Below are 19,124 nucleotides of genomic sequence, written 5' to 3' on the forward strand. Positions count from 1 at the left end.
TCTTTTGTTCGCACAGGTAGTTATGTACAATGAAAAATTGTTTTATCAAAACAAAAGCGACGGCGTCGATTCAGCGTCGTAAAATAAATCGGCATTTAAACCAAGCGATGGCCATTGAACCGATGTATTTATAAAAAAAAAAAAAAAAAAAAAAAAAACCGTTCACGTATACATTTTTGCAAATCTCACTACTATGCCGACCAATGGTCTTTTTGATCGGTGATCAAAATCCCGAATCTTACGTAAGCACGGGAGTATTATTCGAGCGATATAGTTTCAAAGAGCAGAATAGGCGGAGGTCTACGTACGGACGATGATTTACTTTTTTTTTGTTTCGTTTTTTTTTTTTTTTTTTTTTTCAACTTCCCCGAACAACTCCTTGACACGCTGCTATTATCTACAAAGAGACACGCGGGTAGAAGTAAGCGCGCAAGGAGCTGTTTCAAGAGGGCCTCGACCAAAAAAGTGGGCTTTACCGTTTGAACCGGTGCGACGTATGGTTCGACGCGCCACTATTATTTCCACATCTCCTTCTCTCGTCGAACAATCATATTTCTTTTGTACGTGCGTTATTTCACTCATTTTTTTTTTTTTTTTTTTTTTTAATTTTATTTTTGACCTCCGCGTACATTGTAGTAATTACACGTGTCCCTTTGTGTTGTACACCTGCGAGCGCGTCTCCCGTGAATCACACACGCGTCGGGTGTCACTGAACCTGATGCTGTACCTTTGACGCGCAGGTACATACTTACACGGAAGTGTCGTGGAACACTTTTCGATCGACGCGATCTCATCTGTATTTTTTCAACCCTAAGTATCTGTACTCTGTGGCGAACGACTCTAATCGAACATCTCGATGACGTTGCTGTTTTTTGTTCGACACCTTCTTTGTACATCCTTTTCGATACTGGATACGACGGTACACGTCTCGAAACGTCAGTTTGATCTTGAGTCACAGCAAGGGGATTTTTCACTTCTTAATATTTCATCGAAAAATTTTGGATAGGCATATTAATACAGAAGAAAAACAATATCCGAGTAACTATTGTTGATTGTCAACATTATTACTTCATTTATAAAATATCACAAGAATCAACGTTCCATTGCGATTTTCTTTTTCCTCGAGTGGCGAATCGAGGCGATCCCCAAATTTATGTACGAAAAAGAAAAAAATCGCTCTTTTGCGATGGCTACAAAATTAGACCCAGCGGTTGAATGTCGAATCTCCAACTTTGGGGATCGTTAAGCGAATAAATAAGCGCTTTGAGCGAAGAAAAGAGGAAGGAATAAAAAAAAAGCGCCTCTTCCGCGCAAATAAACAAATGTTTGGAATTTTCGTGAAAAAGTACAGAGTCCGGTTTGGCGGGTCGACAAAATTTCGTTTTTATCGATCACCCTCTCTATTTGGCATGAAAAGAAAAAAAAAAAAAAATGGCAAAGCCCCCTCTGATAATAGGCCTCGAAAACACCACACTGCCAGATGGGAGGGGCTTCATGTCATCCTCCGTGAAAGTTGTTTTGTTTTTTATTCTTACTTTTTAAAAACGCGAAAGAATAAAATTTAGTTTTGATCGTGAAATTTTTCCTCCTTCGCGAATAATAGACCCGATCCAACCGGCAATATTTATACGATTCACGACGCAAGAGAGAGACGTGGTAAATCACCCGAGAAATCGGTATTGGAAGGCGCAGTAGAGCAAGGTTGTACAGGTCAGACATTTCCTGCCACACGAATGTATGGACCATAGTTTTGGCCATATTTTAAATAATGCCGACGACTCGTAAGACCACCGAGACATTGAAAAAGTACTTTTGAAACTCCGGTTTAGAGAAAAACTCACCCGCAGCTCCAAAGAAAGGGGATCGATCGAGCTCAGAGTCTCGCGCAAAGAAAGCTTCGATAATGGCCGATCGGTGCATCTTCATTACACGCACACGCACAGGGTATATTACGTCGGTCGTCGACCAGCTGGAGAGTAGCCGATGTTTACGTCAGAGGCACGGCGCGAAAACCATGACAGCTGCATAAATGTATCCTCGGGTGTATACCTCGCGCGGGGGGTGAGCAGGAGGAAGAAGAGGGAGGAGAGAGTCATTATCCCCTGCTGCACCACACGCTAGTCCCACGGTAAAGTTCACGGCCACAGCCTCCGTGGCTGCCATACACGTTCAAGGCCACTGCGTGTGTGTACACATACCTACATGTATATATATATATATATGTAAGAGTGAGGTACTCTCTGTACTTATACTTGAGTATAGTATATGTATATTATATCTGTATACACACGCACCTCGTTGGCTCGGCTTCTTTTCTCGCGCTCCAAGTTAATGCCCTCCCTCGAAGACGTTTTTGTTCTCGAAGGATTTCAAAACTTGACGTCAAATGATTCGATTCCAAAGGTAAGTATATGTAAGAGGGGGTGGATTTCTTTTTTTTTTTTTTTTTCTTGGCGTAAAATCAGAGTATCCACAGTACTCGCCCATCCGAGGTGCACTCCGCTATACGAAAAGAATTTTAAGTTTTTTTTTTTTTTTTTTTCTCGCACCGAGTGACCGCCAAAATAATATATACTCTAGGCGTACGGGTATACTCGTAACATTATGATTTGTACGTGAAAAAAAAGCCGAGACAAGAGTGGCATACGAAATTTCTCGCACGGGCTCGAAAAATGTTGTTCCTGGTTTAACGCCCGTACCGTTACTATACTTTCAAAAGTGATTCGCACTCTTCTCCCGAAAAAAAAAAACAAAAAATAACAATCTCCAGTCGAGTCGACGTGACGGGCTGTGATTGACGTTTTTCTTTTCTTTTCAACAATCACCTACTAAAAGTTCAATGGCTGGTGTTATACGTACATATAGGTATATACACGGGGCAAGTAAACACCTCACGTATACGTGTGCGCATGCCGTATACGCGTCAAAAGTTGTTTACCCTCGCGGAAGCTCACACGGCGATGCGATTGTCATTGCGATAGGTGGTACTGAAAACAAACAAACCCGGGGGGGCGGGCAAGTCCGAGGGATCGCAGCATCCGCGAAGGAGGTGTACACGGGAACGAAGCAAAGAGGAGGAGGAGGAGGAGGAAGAGGAGTATATGAGAAAGGGGGGAAGCTCCGTATAAAGCTGGCGGTGGACGGATTCGGCGGCTTAGCTTGCGCGCACCGGCTAACCGAGACGGACGGGCTATTGTATCGCACAGCTCGCGTTTTGGAGTTTTTTTTTTTTTTTTTTTTTTCTCGGGTGAAAAACAGTGATACTCGAGTTGATCCATCGTCGCGTGTCAACAACCATGTAGCTTTGACGTATCTTGGTTGTTGAATATTTTTTTTTTCAAGGGGAGTTTTTTGCTCGGTAGAGGTGGAGTCGAGGACCATGGGGAGGACCGCGATACTGGGGATCGCGAGTTTGTTGCTCCTTGCTCTGGGATGCGGCGCGGCTGAGGTTGACTTTGAGCTTCAGGCGGCCGAGGACGACGACGATGCCGTTGTTTTGGAAGGTGAGTTACACAGGCATGTTTTGTACGATATTCGTACGGAGAAAGTTTTCTTTGGGGACTATTGGAGCGCTTTCGATTGTCGCGAGGCGGATTTGAAGTACGCGCACAATTAATTACGATTCCCCCGGCGCGACTCCATCACCTTCGGGTTTGGACACGATTATTTTATGGATTATTCGATGCATTGGAAGAAATTTTTTTTTTTTCCGAAATATAACGCATTTTTGCTGGTAACATTATCACTATTTACAATAAAATACCAAGAAAACATTTGTAAAGCAATTAAAATCAAATATTTTATTACTTTTTTCATCATTTTAAAGATTCTTTTTTTCATCTACAATTGATTTTTCCTTTAAAACTGTAATGGACTGTTTTTGCTGGGAAAGTTTTGTCAAGTGGCATGTTGATTAAAAAAAAAAGCATTTTATTATTGTCAAAAAAATGTATTGTGAAAAATTGAAAAAAGCATCTGTGCTCAAGTTTGTCCACCTCTGATCTACCTACGGTAATATAGCGATGTTGCGTATTTTATAAATTCAATGAAAATTCCTACACCCAAGAAATTGCATATACCTTGCGATGACACAATTTTTAACAACGCCACCGCTATTCTTGCTTTACATGATAATGCAAGTAAACAAAAGCCACGAGGACCCACCGAATGTACCGATGGCGTTCTCGATTTTTTTCGCATCGGTATTTACATATAAGCTTTCTCTGTATGCCACATTATTATATATTTTATTGTTACAACAATATTAGACTGAATGACAAATGTGACCTTAATAAGGTATCTCCCGTTCCACACTTACCTAATCGTTACTTTACACACACGTGAGACTGGTTTACGAGGATTTTCTCGTAGGCAAAAACACGTCGCTCGAATGGCGAATTAAAGTACATAATACGCAATTGCGTCGAAAAGCGAGACGAGCTTTTTATTGCATCTGGCGAAACGTGTAAGCAGTAAAAAAAAACAAAAAAAAAAAAAAACGCGTGTTATTATTTTTCATTACCTAATCGATGTCCGAGAGTATTCTCGTGAGCAATGGAGCGCGCGGTAAAATTTCATAGCCGAGCGTCAGGTATGCGGCGGTGCATGCACCTGCAGCGTACACACGCGGTCAGCGAACTTTTCCTCTTAGCGGGCGTGTAATGCAGGTATATATATCCTCCTTTTTCTCCTCCTTCGATGGGAGCTTCTCCCCTTTCTTGCGTCTCTCCTGCCCGACTGGTATCGATGAGAGTACCAATATACGCGTATATACCCGATGCGCCGCATTACATTACCTCCACGATTGTCACTCCTGTTTTCTTGCCAAGTTCCTCTTGGCTTCGCGGAAAACTCGGCACTGATCGCCGAGAGTATAATCCGAGCCAGGTGCCTATTACACAGATATACCTACGTAGAGCAAGAAATGGGTTGCGTATAGTACATGCTAAACCATATTTATGCGCCCAAAAAAATATATATAACTTACACTTTTAACTTTGCGGCTGACGCTTTTGTTTTTTTTTTTTTTTTTTAATCGTGGTATTCCGATCTGGTCTATCAATTCTTACATACACGAGGTTTGGTTGTTATTACTATGATGATCGTTAACCGATTAGGACTTTTTTTTTTTTTTTCGTTCATTATTTATTGGCTCGTTTGACTTGAGCCGGGTGTACGGGGCAGGATATAGAGGTATCAATTTCCGATTTACCCCGGCCCAACGGATTACCCGCTACATCACACCTTTCCGTCTACACACACGATTTAATATGAGAATGTACACCCTCTGGCGATCAAGATTTCATCAGACCCCTCCCTCTGTATACCTCGTAAAATTCCAAAAATGGACAATTAACGTCACGCGTGTCCTTAGGAGCTAAATTGCCTTGTAATTTATTCGTTTGAATTTAAATGAGATTTTTTGCTCACGTGTCGTATACAGAAATAGTTTCAATCTTGAATAAAAATACGGCAAAGTTAGATTTCCTCGAGATCAGCCGATCCTTGAGGCACCGAGTATTATAATGTATACATATAAACTACGACGCTCCCCGTGTATTGCAGCCCCATCGAGACGCAGAGGCCGACACCTGTACACCCAGAACGAGTACTGCGTGACGTCGAAGGGCGCGGTGGGCAAGTGCTTGACCTTGAAGGAGTGCTACCCGTACTTTAAGATCCCGGTACGAGCACTTTCTTTAAAAATAGTGATCGATATTTTTTTTGTAAATCTCAATAGCGAGGGTTGAACTTTGTGTTGATTGTCTCAGGACTTTCCGGCGCTGGAGGGCTGGGTTCTCGGTATCTACGACACCTGCAGCTACACCGAGAAAGACGGCAGGTTGAGCTACGGCATCTGCTGCGCCGATCCGCCGCCTCAACCCCCGAACATCGACGCGCCCCCTGGTGGACCGATCATCGAGGCACCTGACCCCCACCAGGAGGTGAGTCGTGTGGTTTACATAAAATACCAACGACAACGACAGTCACAATAATTCTCGAATCCCCGGCTACAGTTGAGCGTCAACAGTCCCAATAGTAACCCCCATGGAGGTTGGCCGCCCCCTCTGCCAACCCACCCGCCGCATCACACGGTCATCCCTCCGCTGCCGACGCACCCGCCGGGCCATGGCGTCGCGAGCTTTGTTCCACCGTCGACGTCGCTGATCCCACCAAGGCCATCCAAGGTTCCCTCGACAAGCCACCGGCCGAGCGTCGCCACGACTTGGCCGACCAAGCGCCCCGGTGGTTTTCCCTCGGCCACGGGGCCTCCGTGGGTGGCTGGCTCTTCGGTGCACCCGCCCTCCAACTCCCTGAACTCGGCCTGCGGATCCAAGAACGGCGCCCAGGATGTCTACTACGCCCCGCCGAGTGAAAAGGAAGACGACCCGAGGATCGTCGGGGGCACCACGACCCAGCAGGGAGAGTGGCCCTGGATCGCCGGGCTGTTCAACGCTGGTAGGCACATATGCGGGGGCTCCCTCATCGACGACAGGCACATCCTCACCGCGGCGCACTGCGTGGCCCAGTTAGTACCTAAACTACAATGATATTTATATACAATGTACAAGATAATAATGATGATCGATGAATTTGCAGAATGACATCGTGGGACGTGGCCCGGATGACGGTGAGGCTTGGCGACTACGACATAAAGACGCCGAACGAGGTGCGCCACGTTGAGAAACGGGTCAAGCGGGTCGTCCGACACCGGGGCTTTGACATGCGCACCTTGTACAACGATGTGGCTTTGCTGACGCTCAACGAGCCCGTCGAGTTCACCGAGACCATCAGGCCGGTTTGCCTGCCCTCCGGCTCGAGTCTCTACATCAACAAAATGTCCACCGTCATCGGATGGGGCTCGCTCAGGGAGGGTGAGAATAACTTTTTTTTCTTTTTTTTCGTTTGTTTGTTTTTTCCATGACGCGCGTCAGTCGCTTTTTTATTTATTATTTTTTTTTTTTTTCGTAGGGTATTGCTTACACTTTGAGAACGAGTTACAAAACTATGTCGCATTCGTACATTTTCAAGATATTTATTTCGTTTTGTGAATTTCAACGAGCACGACCAATTTTTTCGGCTCGATTATATTTGCAATAAAAAAAAATGGGTGCGCACATTTTTGCGCTCTTCAACTGAGGGAAATTTTATCGTTTTGAAATACATATGAGCTGAATTTTACAAAGTATATTTACAAATCAAAGTAACATTCTAAGCTACTTATTCGACTTTTCGGAGTATATTGCATTTGATTTTTAATATCACGAGATGTTAATCACGCCGACAAAATATTTGCGATCTGTTTGTGCTAATTTTTTAGTATCGTTTTCAGCTGCTTGTTTCCGCATTTAATTGTCTTTTTTACAAGTTGCAATGTCGATGCAGCAGATGTAATTAAAAAAAACATGGTTATGTACAGTACTTTTTTGCAATGAATCAAAAATTATGTTTGGCCTTGTTTAGCATATAGCTTACAACTCGATCATCTTATTGCCATTGATATGGTATGCTCTATAATATGTATAAACAATTGTACATGTATTATAAAATTGACAGGCGGACCTGCTCCGGGTAAATTGCAAGGAGTGACAATAAAAATTTGGCCCAACTCCATATGCAAACAAAAATATGGCAATGCAGCCCCCGGCGGTATAGTCGACAGTTTTCTTTGTGCCGGGGAAGCAAACAGAGACTCGTGTTCCGTAAGTACATTATTTCCAGTCTTGAATTTATCTTTACTTTCGCCGCGTATTAAAAATCATTACAATGTTGCCAGATTAAATCATACAAGTTTTTTTTTTTCCAAATAAAACTGTGATTTGATTCAAAATGTGTAAAAAATAAAAAAGGGTAAAAAAATAGTAAAAACGATAAAAAAATAAAAAATCGCTGAATCAAACGGTACACTAAAGTCAAAAGTAACAAGAATTTTCAAACAAAGATAACGCCTGGTGTGAAATTCGCAGGGTGACAGTGGTGGTCCGCTAATGGTAAACGACGGTCGCTGGACTCAAGTGGGTATCGTGAGTTGGGGCATCGGCTGCGGCAAGGGCCAATACCCCGGTGTGTACACGCGCGTCACGCACTTCCTGCCATGGATTTACAAGAATCTCAAATAGACTATGCTCGAGAAAAATTCTGTCTGTCGTTCTTTTTGGATTTTATATCACTTTTATCATTATCCTTTGCCTTTATCCTTACTCGATCCAGATAATAGATGTCTGCTTTTCCTTAAGCGTGGAAAGGGAGACGATCTTCAACGCTCGGCTCGTGAGGATGAACGATCTCGAACGCTTCGTATTTCATAAGTAGTTAATCGACAAATATTGTATTTAATAAAAATATGAGGAATCGCGGCGATCCGGCTCATGTGAGCACGGAATTCGATGAAACGCATGCTTCTTTTATTTCTAGTTATCTTCATTAGTCCTAATTCACTTACAACTGGAAAATTGTTTTACTGATATCATTAGAGTGTCAGAAAAGTCTTTTTTTCGAGCAGATTATATTTTCATGTCCAATCACTAAAACAATCTTCTAGGTATGATAAGTTTAAAAGCTAATAAAAGTGCTTTCCACTATGGTCAGACGCACAAATATTTCGTTAAATTGCAACTCACATTCCGTTATCATTCTCCAAATTTACCATGACTTTTCATTTTCACTAAAACTTAAAGTAATTTTGGAATGTCTGACTACAGTCTTTCCAATAGACTCTTCCACCAATATTAAACCTACTCTCGTTGCATAAAGTATAATAAAAAATTTACTGTAAAACTTATCTGAAATTCCTTTGGATAAATCTGTAGTGATCATTCAATAAATCAATGGTCACGTATCGCAGCTGCTGACGTTGAGATGCTGTAAAATATTGCGTGCTGAAAAAAAAATATATAAGGCATCATTTCAACATTCACATTGTACTCAAAGTATTAAACCGATAAGCCCATTTTCATTATCTTCATTATATTATGTATTTTTTTTGTATTTAATAAAAAAAAATTACGCCAAGAGAAAACGAAAAAAATGTATATTATTAATTTAACGCGTACCTTGAAAGTAGCATGTATCAAGATTGTCATCAGGCTGAGGAACGAATGGAGGCACAGCTTTTAGGGGCTCGTTCCATGGAAATTCACTAAAAAGCTTCATAGTGCGCACCTCTTTAGCTGTAGGGCGGGTGTGCTGGTCTAGAGTGAGCAAAGAATCAATGGCATCAATGGCATTAGCAGATAGGGTTTCCTCGCCCTCTGGCCAAGGTACGTCTCTCGCTAAGATGTTGTCAAATACAGCTTGGGGAGATTCATCGTTGAATGGCGGGACACCCGTACAGAACTCAAATAAACAAACACCCAGGGCCCACCAATCCACTGCCGGTCCATGACCTGAAATTTTACATGTTTAGTCAGCAAAACTCTTGAATAATAATAACAAAAATAAATACTTTTTTTTTAAAGCTAACCTTGGCGCATAAGTAGTTCTGGGGCTAAGTAATCCGGAGTACCAAGAATTCGTTCATCTGATCGATTGATGCCTCCTTGAGGGCCTCTTCTCACAGATTTTGGAGTTCTGTAGGGCGTGTAATTATTTTCCGAAGCGGGTGGTGTTTTAATGGGCGAAATTCCTTCTGGTGATCTGTGTTGGGCTTGCAGCTCGCTACTGTCAGTATCGTCGGCAGTCCTGTCCGGTGTTACGCTATCTCGTGGCAGATCGAATCTCGTTGACTTGAGCACGGGCTCGTCTTTTTTTAATGTCTTCTCGTTTGGTCGTTGTTTGGACGATGAAACTGGTGTACTAAAAGCTACCCTTGCAGAGCCTTCGGCTGCTTCTACTTTGGATGCTGCTTCGGCGTTCTCGATCTTTGAAGCGAACGATGGGCTTGCGACGTTGAACTTTGGGCCTCGATTTTTCTTTTTCGGAGTCACGTTTTCATCCAGACCCATCAGACAGATTTCCCTCGTGAGCCCAGTCCCGTGCATGAGATGGCTCCGACGTTTTCGTTTGGTTCCTCGGGACTGTGTAAAGTCACAGGAGCTGAGTGGACTAGTGTGGGACAGAGGATGCACCGATTTTTCGCCTTCCAGAGTCGACTGTTCCTCGTCTACAGCATGACCGTCGATTTCAGAGGCATCGGTCGAGGGCGCCGTATGGTAACCATTTGAACCCGAGTTCGAGCAAATCCCGGACATTCGGATTTGCTCAGGCGAATGCAAAGACGCCACGCCAGAGACTCGGGAAAAGTCGCCGGATCGCATATCCGAGGATCCAAGTGAATTTAGGCTGTCATGGTATTTAGGCTTTCTGCCGCGTAATCTGAGCTTTGGTAACAGGTCAGTATCGAAATTACTTTGCATGCTCAAGTTTAGCAACTGCGAGTCATTGGCCGTGGACTTTAGGCCCGAGTCAAAGGTCAGATGCGACGTGAGGGAGAGCAGCTGACCTGGAGTCCGCGTGCACAGACTCGGCGTGCAGTTTATTAGATCAGATATCTCAAGTTCGCGTTGCAGAGTCGATATCTTACTAAGACCAAAGTCTGTCAGCTTGACATGACCCTCCTTTGAGAGCAGCATGTTGTCTGGCTTGAGATCTCTGTGCACGATACCATGGGAGTGAAGATATTCTAATGCTAGGCAGACTTCGGCTGTGTAAAAGGCAGCCATCGACTCTTCCATGTAGCCGTAAACTCCGACTAGACTTTTCAAATCACCTCCAACCATGTATTCCATAACTAAATAAACGCTTGTGGCAGATTGCAACGAGTAAAACAATTGTACGCAATAAGGGCTTCTGACGAGCGCGAGCGCATTTCTCTCTATAACTACTTGGGATGCCATATTTTTGTGGATCATTTCGTTCTTCTTCATGACTTTGATTGCATAAATTTGGTCTGAGTTTGTCTTTTTGTACCCCAGAAAGACTTTGCCAAATGCACCTCTACTTATGGGTTTGACAATTTTAAAATCTTGAATTTCTGGTACCTACGAACAAAATATCTCCATAAAATCCTCTGTCGCATAAACCTTACACTTGATAAAATTATTTTGTATAAGCCTACCTTGGCAGTCGGATTGACAATTTTCGAGATGGTGTTGAAGATTGAGTTGTCCATGGGCTTGTTTTCTGGCTGCTGGGGTGTCAACAATCCCCTGCAGACGGTTTTCTCTGGATCGCTCTCGACAGCATCGTTATTGCTGACGTTGAGAGCGGAGTTCGAGGCTTCCTGGGGCGATGATTCAGGCAGTAATGAACCCTGCATTTTTACCCACCACTCTTGAGAGATTATGTTTTTACAGTGTACAAGTATTGGCACTGTCACACCATGCCAAGCTGCACCAACTAAGATAAATAGAGTGTTTCACAATTATTACACTTAGAGTACTTAGACTCTAAATCTTCCAGATATATGCCACCAGAATATATGGCCTATCAGGAACAACAGAAGAAGTGCCAACGCTTCATCTTACGCTAGCAAGTTCTGACCTGTTTTACTTGTATTATCACTGATGGTTCATCAGTCATACAGTAATTCAACACGTCAGTTGGCGATGGACCTTTAAAACGACACACACACATGCATAAGACGGTTGGAGTCTGCTTTTTAAATGGAGCAAAAACGCGGGAAGTTCATTGGCGAAACCCATTCTTGTTCTTTATTATGTGTACACTTCAGGTTACAAGAGCGCCAACACAACACGTTCGTCGATAATTTTGATAAGCTATGTGTTTACAGTATTTATTTACACACTGGTATACAGTATACTTTTTCAGATGATTCTGTTGGCAAACGTGGCCCACCATATGATGAAAACATGCAGCGACAAGTTCATTTGTATTCATGCATAAGTATGACGCTTTTTCTCTTCTTTCGAACTTCAAGTACTTCAACCGTCGTCAAACTCAGTGCGCCACTGCGCATGGGGAAGAGAGGCTCGCGACCTCGCGCATATCATTGGCCATCCTTACTTATGTCCTCGATCGATTTGAAAATCGCTCTCTCTCTGACTGCATGCACTTATCTTAATTTTTTGCGTCTATAAGTAAAGTACCTACTTGAAATAGTTGAAGTTTTTATAACTAAACTCGTTTCGTTCATCATATGTATGTGTGTATAGGTTTAAGTCCGTGCGTAGTTCGATTATAAAAATTAATAAGAATATTTATCAACGTCAGTGAGTGTAAATACCCACTAGGTACTCATAATAAGTTGAAGTGAGTGAAAGGGTGCATGTGTTACTGTGATACAAACTTGTTTACAAAATAACACGCGAATCTATCATATTAATTTCGGCTCGGTGCTTCTAGTAACCTCAAAAGCATGTCGAAAGCCATAGCGAAAAAAGCTGCTCCGCGGAAAAAAGGAGCCAACGGTTACAAGCTGCCCGATCCGATACCCAAGGGCACGGTCCTGACGGACCTCAAGAAGCAGCAATGGATCATCGGCTCATCTATCGGTGTCGGTGGCTTTGGAGAAATTTACTCTGGTTAATTGCACTCATATACCTGCAATTCTTCGTTTTTTTATGTCATATACTTTGATTGTTTACATATTTCACGTGTTTGTTTTATGTTGCGTTCAGCTTCACCATACTCTGGAAAGACACCCTCAGATTACTCCGCAGTCGTCAAAATCGTACGTTGGCTTCATTTTTGTTCGGCCACTATTTAATCTTCTTTCTTGTGATAAGAAATTTTTTTTAAATTCTCAAATTTGACGCTTTTTAGGAACCGCATGGCAATGGACCTCTTTTTGTGGAAATGCATTTTTACATGAGGAATGCTTCTCCTAATGACAGTAAGTTTACCTATCTAGTAGAAAAATTGTTTTTCTAATTTTTTTGGGAATGATCAAAACTTTCGTTTATTTAAGTTAACAATTGGAAAAAAGAAAAGAAACTCTCATGCTTTGGCATGCCACCATTCCTTGGCTCGGGCAGTCATGAATTACACAATACAAAGTACAGATTTGTTGTAATGGAGCGCTATGGTACAGATTTGTGGAAATTATTTTTGGAAAATGGAAGAAGGTTCCCAGAACCTACAGTTTATAAAGTGTCGTGGCAAATTGTAATTTTTATATCAATTTTTTTTAAAGGATTTATAGTTCTAAGCTTTTATTAATTTGTTTATTTGTAAATATTCCAGATAAATGTTTTAGAGTATATTCACCATAGGACCTATGTGCATGCAGATATAAAGGGAGCCAATTTATTGCTTGACTTGAAGTCCCAAAATCAAGTTTATTTGGTTGATTTTGGTCTAGCTTCACATTACACAACAAAAGATTACAAATTAGATCCCAAAAAAGCTCACAACGGCACCATTGAGTACACTAGCAGAGATGCACATATGGGAGGTAAGGCCTAACTTTTTTTTCTATGTAAATGAAAGTTACATATTTAAACATGCTTTTTTATTTTAGTGCCAACCATGAGAGGTGATTTTGAAATATTATTGTACAATATGATTCAATGGCAGTGCAGCACCTTGCCGTGGGAAAAAAATTTAAGTGATCCATCATGGGTTCAACAGCAAAAAGAAAGTGCATTGAAAAATCATCAAAAATTTTTAAAAGATTGCTTTTCGAATGCAGAAATACCAGAAACCATTAGTCAATTTACAGCATTATTAGTATCAATGAAATATAACGATACCCCAAATTATGATAAGTTTAGGGAAATACTAGTTAAAGGATTAAAAAAATCCAATCAATCTCCTACTGATAAGTTAGATTTCTCCTCCAAAAAATCTCTTGAAAAGTCAGTAGCAACACCAAAAAAAACACCAAGATCGAAAAAAATCATTCCAGCTGAAGAGGAGGCTTCACCTCAAAAGCGAGCAAAACCAACTCCTGTAAAAACAAGTTCGAAACCTAAGCGAAATAAGTTGCTTTTAGATGATACTTTAAATAATAGTATTGATTCAGTTATTTTAGACGAAAAGTGCATGACTGGAAAAGATATACGAAAACAGTTACTGAAGAATATTGATGGTGATGCGGAGTATGAGATACAAATCAAGAAAAGAAAAACACGAGGGAGCACAACTGATACTCCAAGAAAAAAAGCTGCAAAAAGAGTGCCGAAAAAAGTAGAAAAATCCGTCAATACGTCATGCACTGATTCCGAACCAGAGGTAATCTTTCATATTAGATTTAAATTTAACATTTTTAGTTCATTAAAATTAATTTTTAATTCAATTGGTCTGTAGGTTGTTATAAAAGGAACTAAATCTCGTCCTGTGAAAACAGCTGTGGCTCAGAAGAAGAATGGAGTACAAAAACGACCATCAGGCAAAAAAACTGAATATGACAGTGAAAAGGATATGTTTGATGAGAGCCTTGATAATTAAAGTTGAGTTAAAAGTGAAACGAATTTGACTTGTACAAAATTGTTGTTAAAACAAAATCTAAGAAAACGCTACTGAAACTATTGTAATAAGCTAAAATTTTCGCTGCAGTAGGGTGAGCAGTGAAGTGTCGAATCAACTTATAAAGTTAACCCTGTGCTGTTCGTAAAAAATATTTTATAATTATGAAATACGGCTAGCCAACTTAGAAAAATACCGTTTATTTTTATTATATACTGTTTAATAAATATTTTACAATTTGTATATCTTCGAGATATAATTATACAAGTTAATATTAGACACACTATAACAACATTTTTTACAATCGCTTTTCAAAAATCTTATTAACGTTTTTTTTTTTTTTTTAAATACATCAACTTTAAAAAAAAAATAACATTACTTTTTAAATTTCATTATTTGTGGAGCGCTAATTTTGACCTTTCCAGGAATGTTTCTTGCTATTGTCTCATCTTTAACAGATTTCAAAATATCTTTTTCTCGAGGAGTAATAGATTTATCTTTCAGAAAAACAGCTACTGCTGTCTTTGCGGCCTTTCCTCGTTTGCCAGTTCCAGGAGTTAGTTTTACTTTGAATCTAAAAATAAGTACATTTTTGTTAATATTATATGGAAATAAATTAAAATTAGGTAATCACGATTCACTAACTTGTAACTTTGTAAAGTGCTGTAAGGTGCTACAACTGGCACAGCAAACAATAATTCATCTTCCACAAGAGGTTTGCCTGTCAATTGATCTAGCATATCAACTTCTGGACCTGGGCCAGCATCTTCTTCGTCATTGTTATCTGCGTTTTGTTCATTCAACCGTTGCTGTTGCTGAGCTTGAAAATTAGATTTTGGAGGAGCGCCTTTTTTCTTTCCTTGTTGTTGCTTTGGTCCAGATGGATCTTTATTTTTACTTTTTCGTTTGTCTTCTTTTGGTGCACCTGCCGACTGAAATCCAATATACCCGATTTTTAATCTTTATGAATTACTAAGGATTTACAAAAAATATTTTATACCACTTATGTACCTGTAAAACTGTCATCAAAAGCTTACGATCGTCTTCATCCTGATCTTTATATTTTTCCTTGATTTTTTTCAGTTTTCCTCGTTGACCTCTTTTTAATGCTGATTGATTATTTTTGTTTTGTACTTCAGAGTCATTCTGTTCTTTTTTGGAAGGAGCCTTTTGAGTTTTTATTTTTGCTGAATCTTTATTTTGTAAATTTTTCAATGGTATAGGTTTGTCGTCTCCCAAGTAAACTACATCATCATTGTCAGTTGGAATTTTTGAAATTACTTTAGAATCATCTACTTGAATTTTTACTCTGGAAAAAAATACATTTATATTTCATTTAATCTATTAGAACGTAGTAACAAGTCTTAATGTTTCAAAAATACCAACTTTGGTCCTGTCAAATCCAATTTTATTTGCGTATCAGGAAACAGAGATTGGGACTCGTCACTATCGCTTTCTTCTTCTTTTGACAGTTCATTGTTCAAGTTTTCTCTTCCTTCTTCATTAATGGTATCCAAAGTATTGCCATCTTTTTCATCTGAAAGAATGTGGAATTAGTTAAAATATTTTATAAAAATGTAAAGCATAATAAAATTGATAAGTGCATACCATCCTCATCATCTCCATCTTCAAGTTCAATTTCATCATAAACTTCCATAGTTTTATCAGTTTCATCGCCATCCTCTAACGTCCTAACTCTTCTCTCGTTTTGATGTCTCTCAATCGAGCTATCTTCTAATCTAAACAAAAATCCCAATCCCATGATCATCTGACAATGAGGTAGATAATTTTTTTTCCCTCTGATCATAAAGGAACCTGTTGTTAGGTACTCTCCAGTAGGAGCAGTCTTAGATACTTGGTCACTGTTGACCCACCAAGCACCAGCAATGACTTTAGCTTCCCAAGCAATACTGAGGAAGAAAAAATTGGCCAGTATAAGTTGCTGTAAAAATTCAGAATTTCCAAGAACAACTTACCTGTATGCCACAGCCATGGTACCAGCTTCACCCAATGTTTTTGGTGGCACGGGACCTCCTACAGGATTTTTAATTACAACTGAACTGGCACCGCTCAAATCAGCGTGAACGTAAACGTCACCACTTCTCAAGTATTTCTTTACAATTAATTCGTTCTGTTGCCCATCTCTCCCACCAATTACTAAAAAAATTTATTTTTGTAAATTTTCATCTTTTTTTTATGAAAACCATTTTTCTATTTACTCACCCAGATAGTTTTCCGATGAAATAAACCAAAAAAACTTTTCGAACCAATAAACTTTCCGTGCCTTATTGATACTGTGAATAGCTTGCACTTCCTTGAGGGTCTGTTTTGTTTTCCTTTCTGCAGATTTCAATGCTTTCCCTTGAGACTCGATGGTTTTTTGGTGTTTTTTGGCAGCAGAACGTTTCTGATCATAGTATTTTGTGGCATTAGCAAATGCAGAATGGGCCAAGTCAATGTCTACTGTCATTGGGTTCAGTTCTGGTTCATCTTCATCATTATCCTTGTACGGATCACTTAGGTGTAAAGTAAAATGATTACTTTCCAATTTCAATTGTTTAATGGCACTTGCTACCGGATCTCCTTTTGTTTGTGCTTCTTTCACCAAGACTTGTATGTCTGGCCAAGCCATTTGGTTAGCCAGAGCACTCTGAATTGCCAGTATTGCATTATCAACTAACTCTTGATTCCTCATGATTAGTTCTGCCTTTTGTTTATCTACTTCCTGCGTTTTACCTAGCGACACTAATCTTTGGTCATGATCTTTTCTGACATTTTCCAATTTCTTTAGTGCATCGCGTTCTTGATGCAAGACTTTCAAATCTAACTTTTGCCCTTCCATCGTGGAAAAGTACTCGTCAACTGCTTTATCAAATGAATCATATTCTTTGTACAACTGATCTTTATACTGATTAAACAAACACGGATGAAACTCGATGTTTGCGTAAATAAACTCATCTTCACCATCTTTAATAGCCTTGGGCTCTTTCTTCTGAATAATATACCCTTTTGGCATTTCTTTTTTTGCGTTTTCTAGCAACTTTTCTGCATTTTGTATAGCACTGTACAACCGGTCTAAATCTTTCTCGATATCAAAGTCTTTCCCAATTTTACAACCCCATTGAAAACCTGTTTCCAACAACACATGATCAATGACAGCAGCACCAACTTCTAGATGAGGATTTAAAATTTTCTTTAAAGCATCTCCTGGTTTAGCTGCCTTCATAACATTTTCAAATTCATCTCGCGTGGGTATTACTTTTGTATGGGCTCTGAAGACTGGATACTTTTCTCTTACAGCTAATCTATATTCAATGTGTTTTATAAAATAGTTGTATATTCAGGATGAGGAAAGAAAATTTGAGAATAACAACATACCTTATTTTATCCCCCTCTGTATGTGGTCTCAAGATATTAAGAATTGTCATATCGTAATCAGTCAACACTATGTTACCACGATCGTACAGTTCTAATATGACATGGTAAGCAGCTTCGTTAGAACCAAACTGTAAATCAATTATTCTGTCAACTCCAACTTGTTTCAAACTCTCGAGTCTTTTGTTTTTAAGATGTTTCCTCATCTATGAAAGGTTTAAAATTTATAAATACAAATTCAAATGGAATCATTCAATACCTGTGATAGAAAATATGTATCAAGAACCTACTTTCATGGAAAATCCTGAGGGAGCTACATTTTTTGGCCACTCAAATTCTGTCGTGTGCATACGCATGCCAGACTCCAATAATAAAATTTTCTTTTCCTCGCTTCTTTGAAATCGAATTAAATACGTTTTGTGATCTATGTCGTAAACTTGATTAACTCGCATTCCCACGAGGCTGAAATAAGTTTTATTTCAAAACAAAGTATTATAACCTGTAAACTTTTTTTTGTATTACATTTTGGAGGAAAAAAACTATGAATAATACAAACTTTTGGAGCTCGGTGATGGAGCACACGATGTCATACGTATTGAATCGGTTCTTCATTTTTTCATCAATTAGCTACTCAATTATTGTGACAATCTGTTGAATTGAACATTTGACAACTCTCGTCGCTTTTACATGCATTCGTGGTAAGAGTTAGGTCACGGTCCCGTAAAACACGCGCAATCCACAATACGGAATCACTTAAGGTAGGACCTCCGCCTTAATCTGGGGTACAAGACTTATATTATGTAATTAAATAGATAAAGACCCGCTGAATCCAATGGTACCTTCAGTTATGCCCGATGACGGACAAAATCTCGAGTAACTGCGTGGTTATTGATTATTCAAAGCGAATTGTACGGAAGCCCGGTAACGACATCGTGCGTGCAGGCTTGAAAGCTAGATTGCATGCGTGAAAGGTATCGAGTTGCAAGATTGCATGCATGAAAGGTAGCGAGTTGCAAGTTTGCATGCATGAAAGGTAGCGAGTTTCGTTTTACACGGAAATCTCCGTGTGTTGGTACACCTCCGGCCATATATATATATGTCTAGTTTTTGTTTTGCTTAGATATCAAACGTCAATGAGAAGGCTCTAGTCTTAAGAAAAATGTATTTTTATTAATTTTTATTTGTCAAAAATGCCCAGAATGATGTCATGTGTGCAGGCTTCAAAGTTATTTTGAGATTGATAGTAACCTACATCCATTGATGAAGCTACATTTTTTTTTTTCTTTTCATATCCAAATTATTAATAAATTAAGCAAATATTTAGAAAATTAAAATTGATTCTCTGTAGAAACATTTTTTTTTGTTCGTTCGACAAATAAAAA

General features: G+C 39.8%; 4 protein-coding genes across 5 annotated transcripts; 2 read left to right on the plus strand and 2 right to left on the minus strand.

The window, feature by feature from the left end:
* The first annotated feature begins 3,379 nt into the window (after positions 1 to 3,379).
* On the plus strand, positions 3,380 to 8,134 carry LOC106646770 (uncharacterized). The gene is made up of 7 exons (XM_014362891.2): positions 3,380 to 3,503; positions 5,566 to 5,684; positions 5,772 to 5,945; positions 6,018 to 6,529; positions 6,601 to 6,875; positions 7,558 to 7,703; positions 7,968 to 8,134. Exons 1-7 carry the CDS (start codon positions 3,380 to 3,382, stop codon positions 8,118 to 8,120), a joined length of 1,503 nt encoding a protein of 500 aa, XP_014218377.2. The 3' UTR covers positions 8,121 to 8,134.
* Positions 6,972 to 11,559, minus strand: gwl (serine/threonine-protein kinase greatwall). 2 transcript variants are annotated; one of them, XM_089590870.1, is made up of 5 exons: positions 11,482 to 11,559; positions 11,057 to 11,337; positions 9,464 to 10,979; positions 9,054 to 9,386; positions 6,972 to 8,879 (listed from the first exon to the last, which is right to left on the minus strand). In XM_089590870.1, exons 2-5 carry the CDS (start codon positions 11,255 to 11,257, stop codon positions 8,833 to 8,835), a joined length of 2,097 nt encoding a protein of 698 aa, XP_089446996.1. In that variant the 5' UTR covers positions 11,258 to 11,337; positions 11,482 to 11,559; the 3' UTR covers positions 6,972 to 8,832. The 2 variants fall into 2 exon arrangements, with proteins under 2 accessions (XP_089446996.1, XP_014218593.2); XM_014363107.2 differs by having other exon boundaries at positions 11,057 to 11,559.
* Positions 11,560 to 11,881: 322 nt separating this feature from the next.
* Positions 11,882 to 14,669, plus strand: LOC106646837 (serine/threonine-protein kinase VRK1). Its single transcript, XM_014362986.2, has 8 exons — positions 11,882 to 12,210; positions 12,304 to 12,482; positions 12,579 to 12,631; positions 12,724 to 12,793; positions 12,869 to 13,065; positions 13,144 to 13,354; positions 13,421 to 14,133; positions 14,209 to 14,669. The coding sequence occupies exons 2-8, from the start codon at positions 12,317 to 12,319 to the stop codon at positions 14,347 to 14,349; spliced, it is 1,551 nt and encodes a 516-aa protein (XP_014218472.2). The 5' UTR covers positions 11,882 to 12,210; positions 12,304 to 12,316; the 3' UTR covers positions 14,350 to 14,669.
* On the minus strand, positions 14,575 to 18,624 carry Clbn (Nuclear export mediator factor NEMF homolog Clbn). The gene is made up of 10 exons (XM_014362980.2): positions 18,299 to 18,624; positions 18,033 to 18,204; positions 17,746 to 17,948; positions 16,591 to 17,672; positions 16,344 to 16,524; positions 15,976 to 16,277; positions 15,754 to 15,904; positions 15,379 to 15,676; positions 15,013 to 15,299; positions 14,575 to 14,941 (listed from the first exon to the last, which is right to left on the minus strand). Exons 1-10 carry the CDS (start codon positions 18,352 to 18,354, stop codon positions 14,743 to 14,745), a joined length of 2,931 nt encoding a protein of 976 aa, XP_014218466.2. The 5' UTR covers positions 18,355 to 18,624; the 3' UTR covers positions 14,575 to 14,742.
* Positions 18,625 to 19,124: the final 500 nt, after the last annotated feature.

This window comes from Copidosoma floridanum, unplaced genomic scaffold (genome assembly GCF_036245765.1).
Source record: "Copidosoma floridanum isolate Cflo_tuat_1 unplaced genomic scaffold, Cflo_Japanese_pri ptg000013l, whole genome shotgun sequence".
Lineage (NCBI taxonomy): Eukaryota > Metazoa > Arthropoda > Insecta > Hymenoptera > Encyrtidae > Copidosoma > Copidosoma floridanum.

Bases quoted from the DNA above. Each gene is read 5' to 3' on its own strand.
- gwl (XM_089590870.1), bottom strand. From the start codon at position 11,257: ATGCAGGGTTCATTACTGCCTGAATCATCGCCCCAGGAAGCCTCGAAC. The intron at 10,980-11,056 runs GTAGGCTTATAC...TTTTGTTCGTAG, and splicing joins TTGTCAATCCGACTGCCAAG to GTACCAGAAATTCAAGATTT. The intron at 9,387-9,463 runs GTTAGCTTTAAA...GTAAAATTTCAG, and splicing joins AGAACTACTTATGCGCCAAG to GTCATGGACCGGCAGTGGAT.
- LOC106646770 (XM_014362891.2), top strand. From the start codon at position 3,380: ATGGGGAGGACCGCGATACTGGGGATCGCGAGTTTGTTGCTCCTTGCT. The intron at 5,685-5,771 runs GTACGAGCACTT...TGATTGTCTCAG, and splicing joins ACCCGTACTTTAAGATCCCG to GACTTTCCGGCGCTGGAGGG. The intron at 6,876-7,557 runs GTGAGAATAACT...TAAAATTGACAG, and splicing joins ATGGGGCTCGCTCAGGGAGG to GCGGACCTGCTCCGGGTAAA.
- Clbn (XM_014362980.2), bottom strand. From the start codon at position 18,354: ATGAAGAACCGATTCAATACGTATGACATCGTGTGCTCCATCACCGAG. The intron at 17,949-18,032 runs GTAGGTTCTTGA...AACCTTTCATAG, and splicing joins CCTCAGGATTTTCCATGAAA to ATGAGGAAACATCTTAAAAA. The intron at 15,300-15,378 runs GTACATAAGTGG...ATTGGATTTCAG, and splicing joins TTTTGATGACAGTTTTACAG to TCGGCAGGTGCACCAAAAGA.
- LOC106646837 (XM_014362986.2), top strand. From the start codon at position 12,317: ATGTCGAAAGCCATAGCGAAAAAAGCTGCTCCGCGGAAAAAAGGAGCC. The intron at 13,355-13,420 runs GTAAGGCCTAAC...TTTTTATTTTAG, and splicing joins CAGAGATGCACATATGGGAG to TGCCAACCATGAGAGGTGAT. The intron at 14,134-14,208 runs GTAATCTTTCAT...ATTGGTCTGTAG, and splicing joins GCACTGATTCCGAACCAGAG to GTTGTTATAAAAGGAACTAA.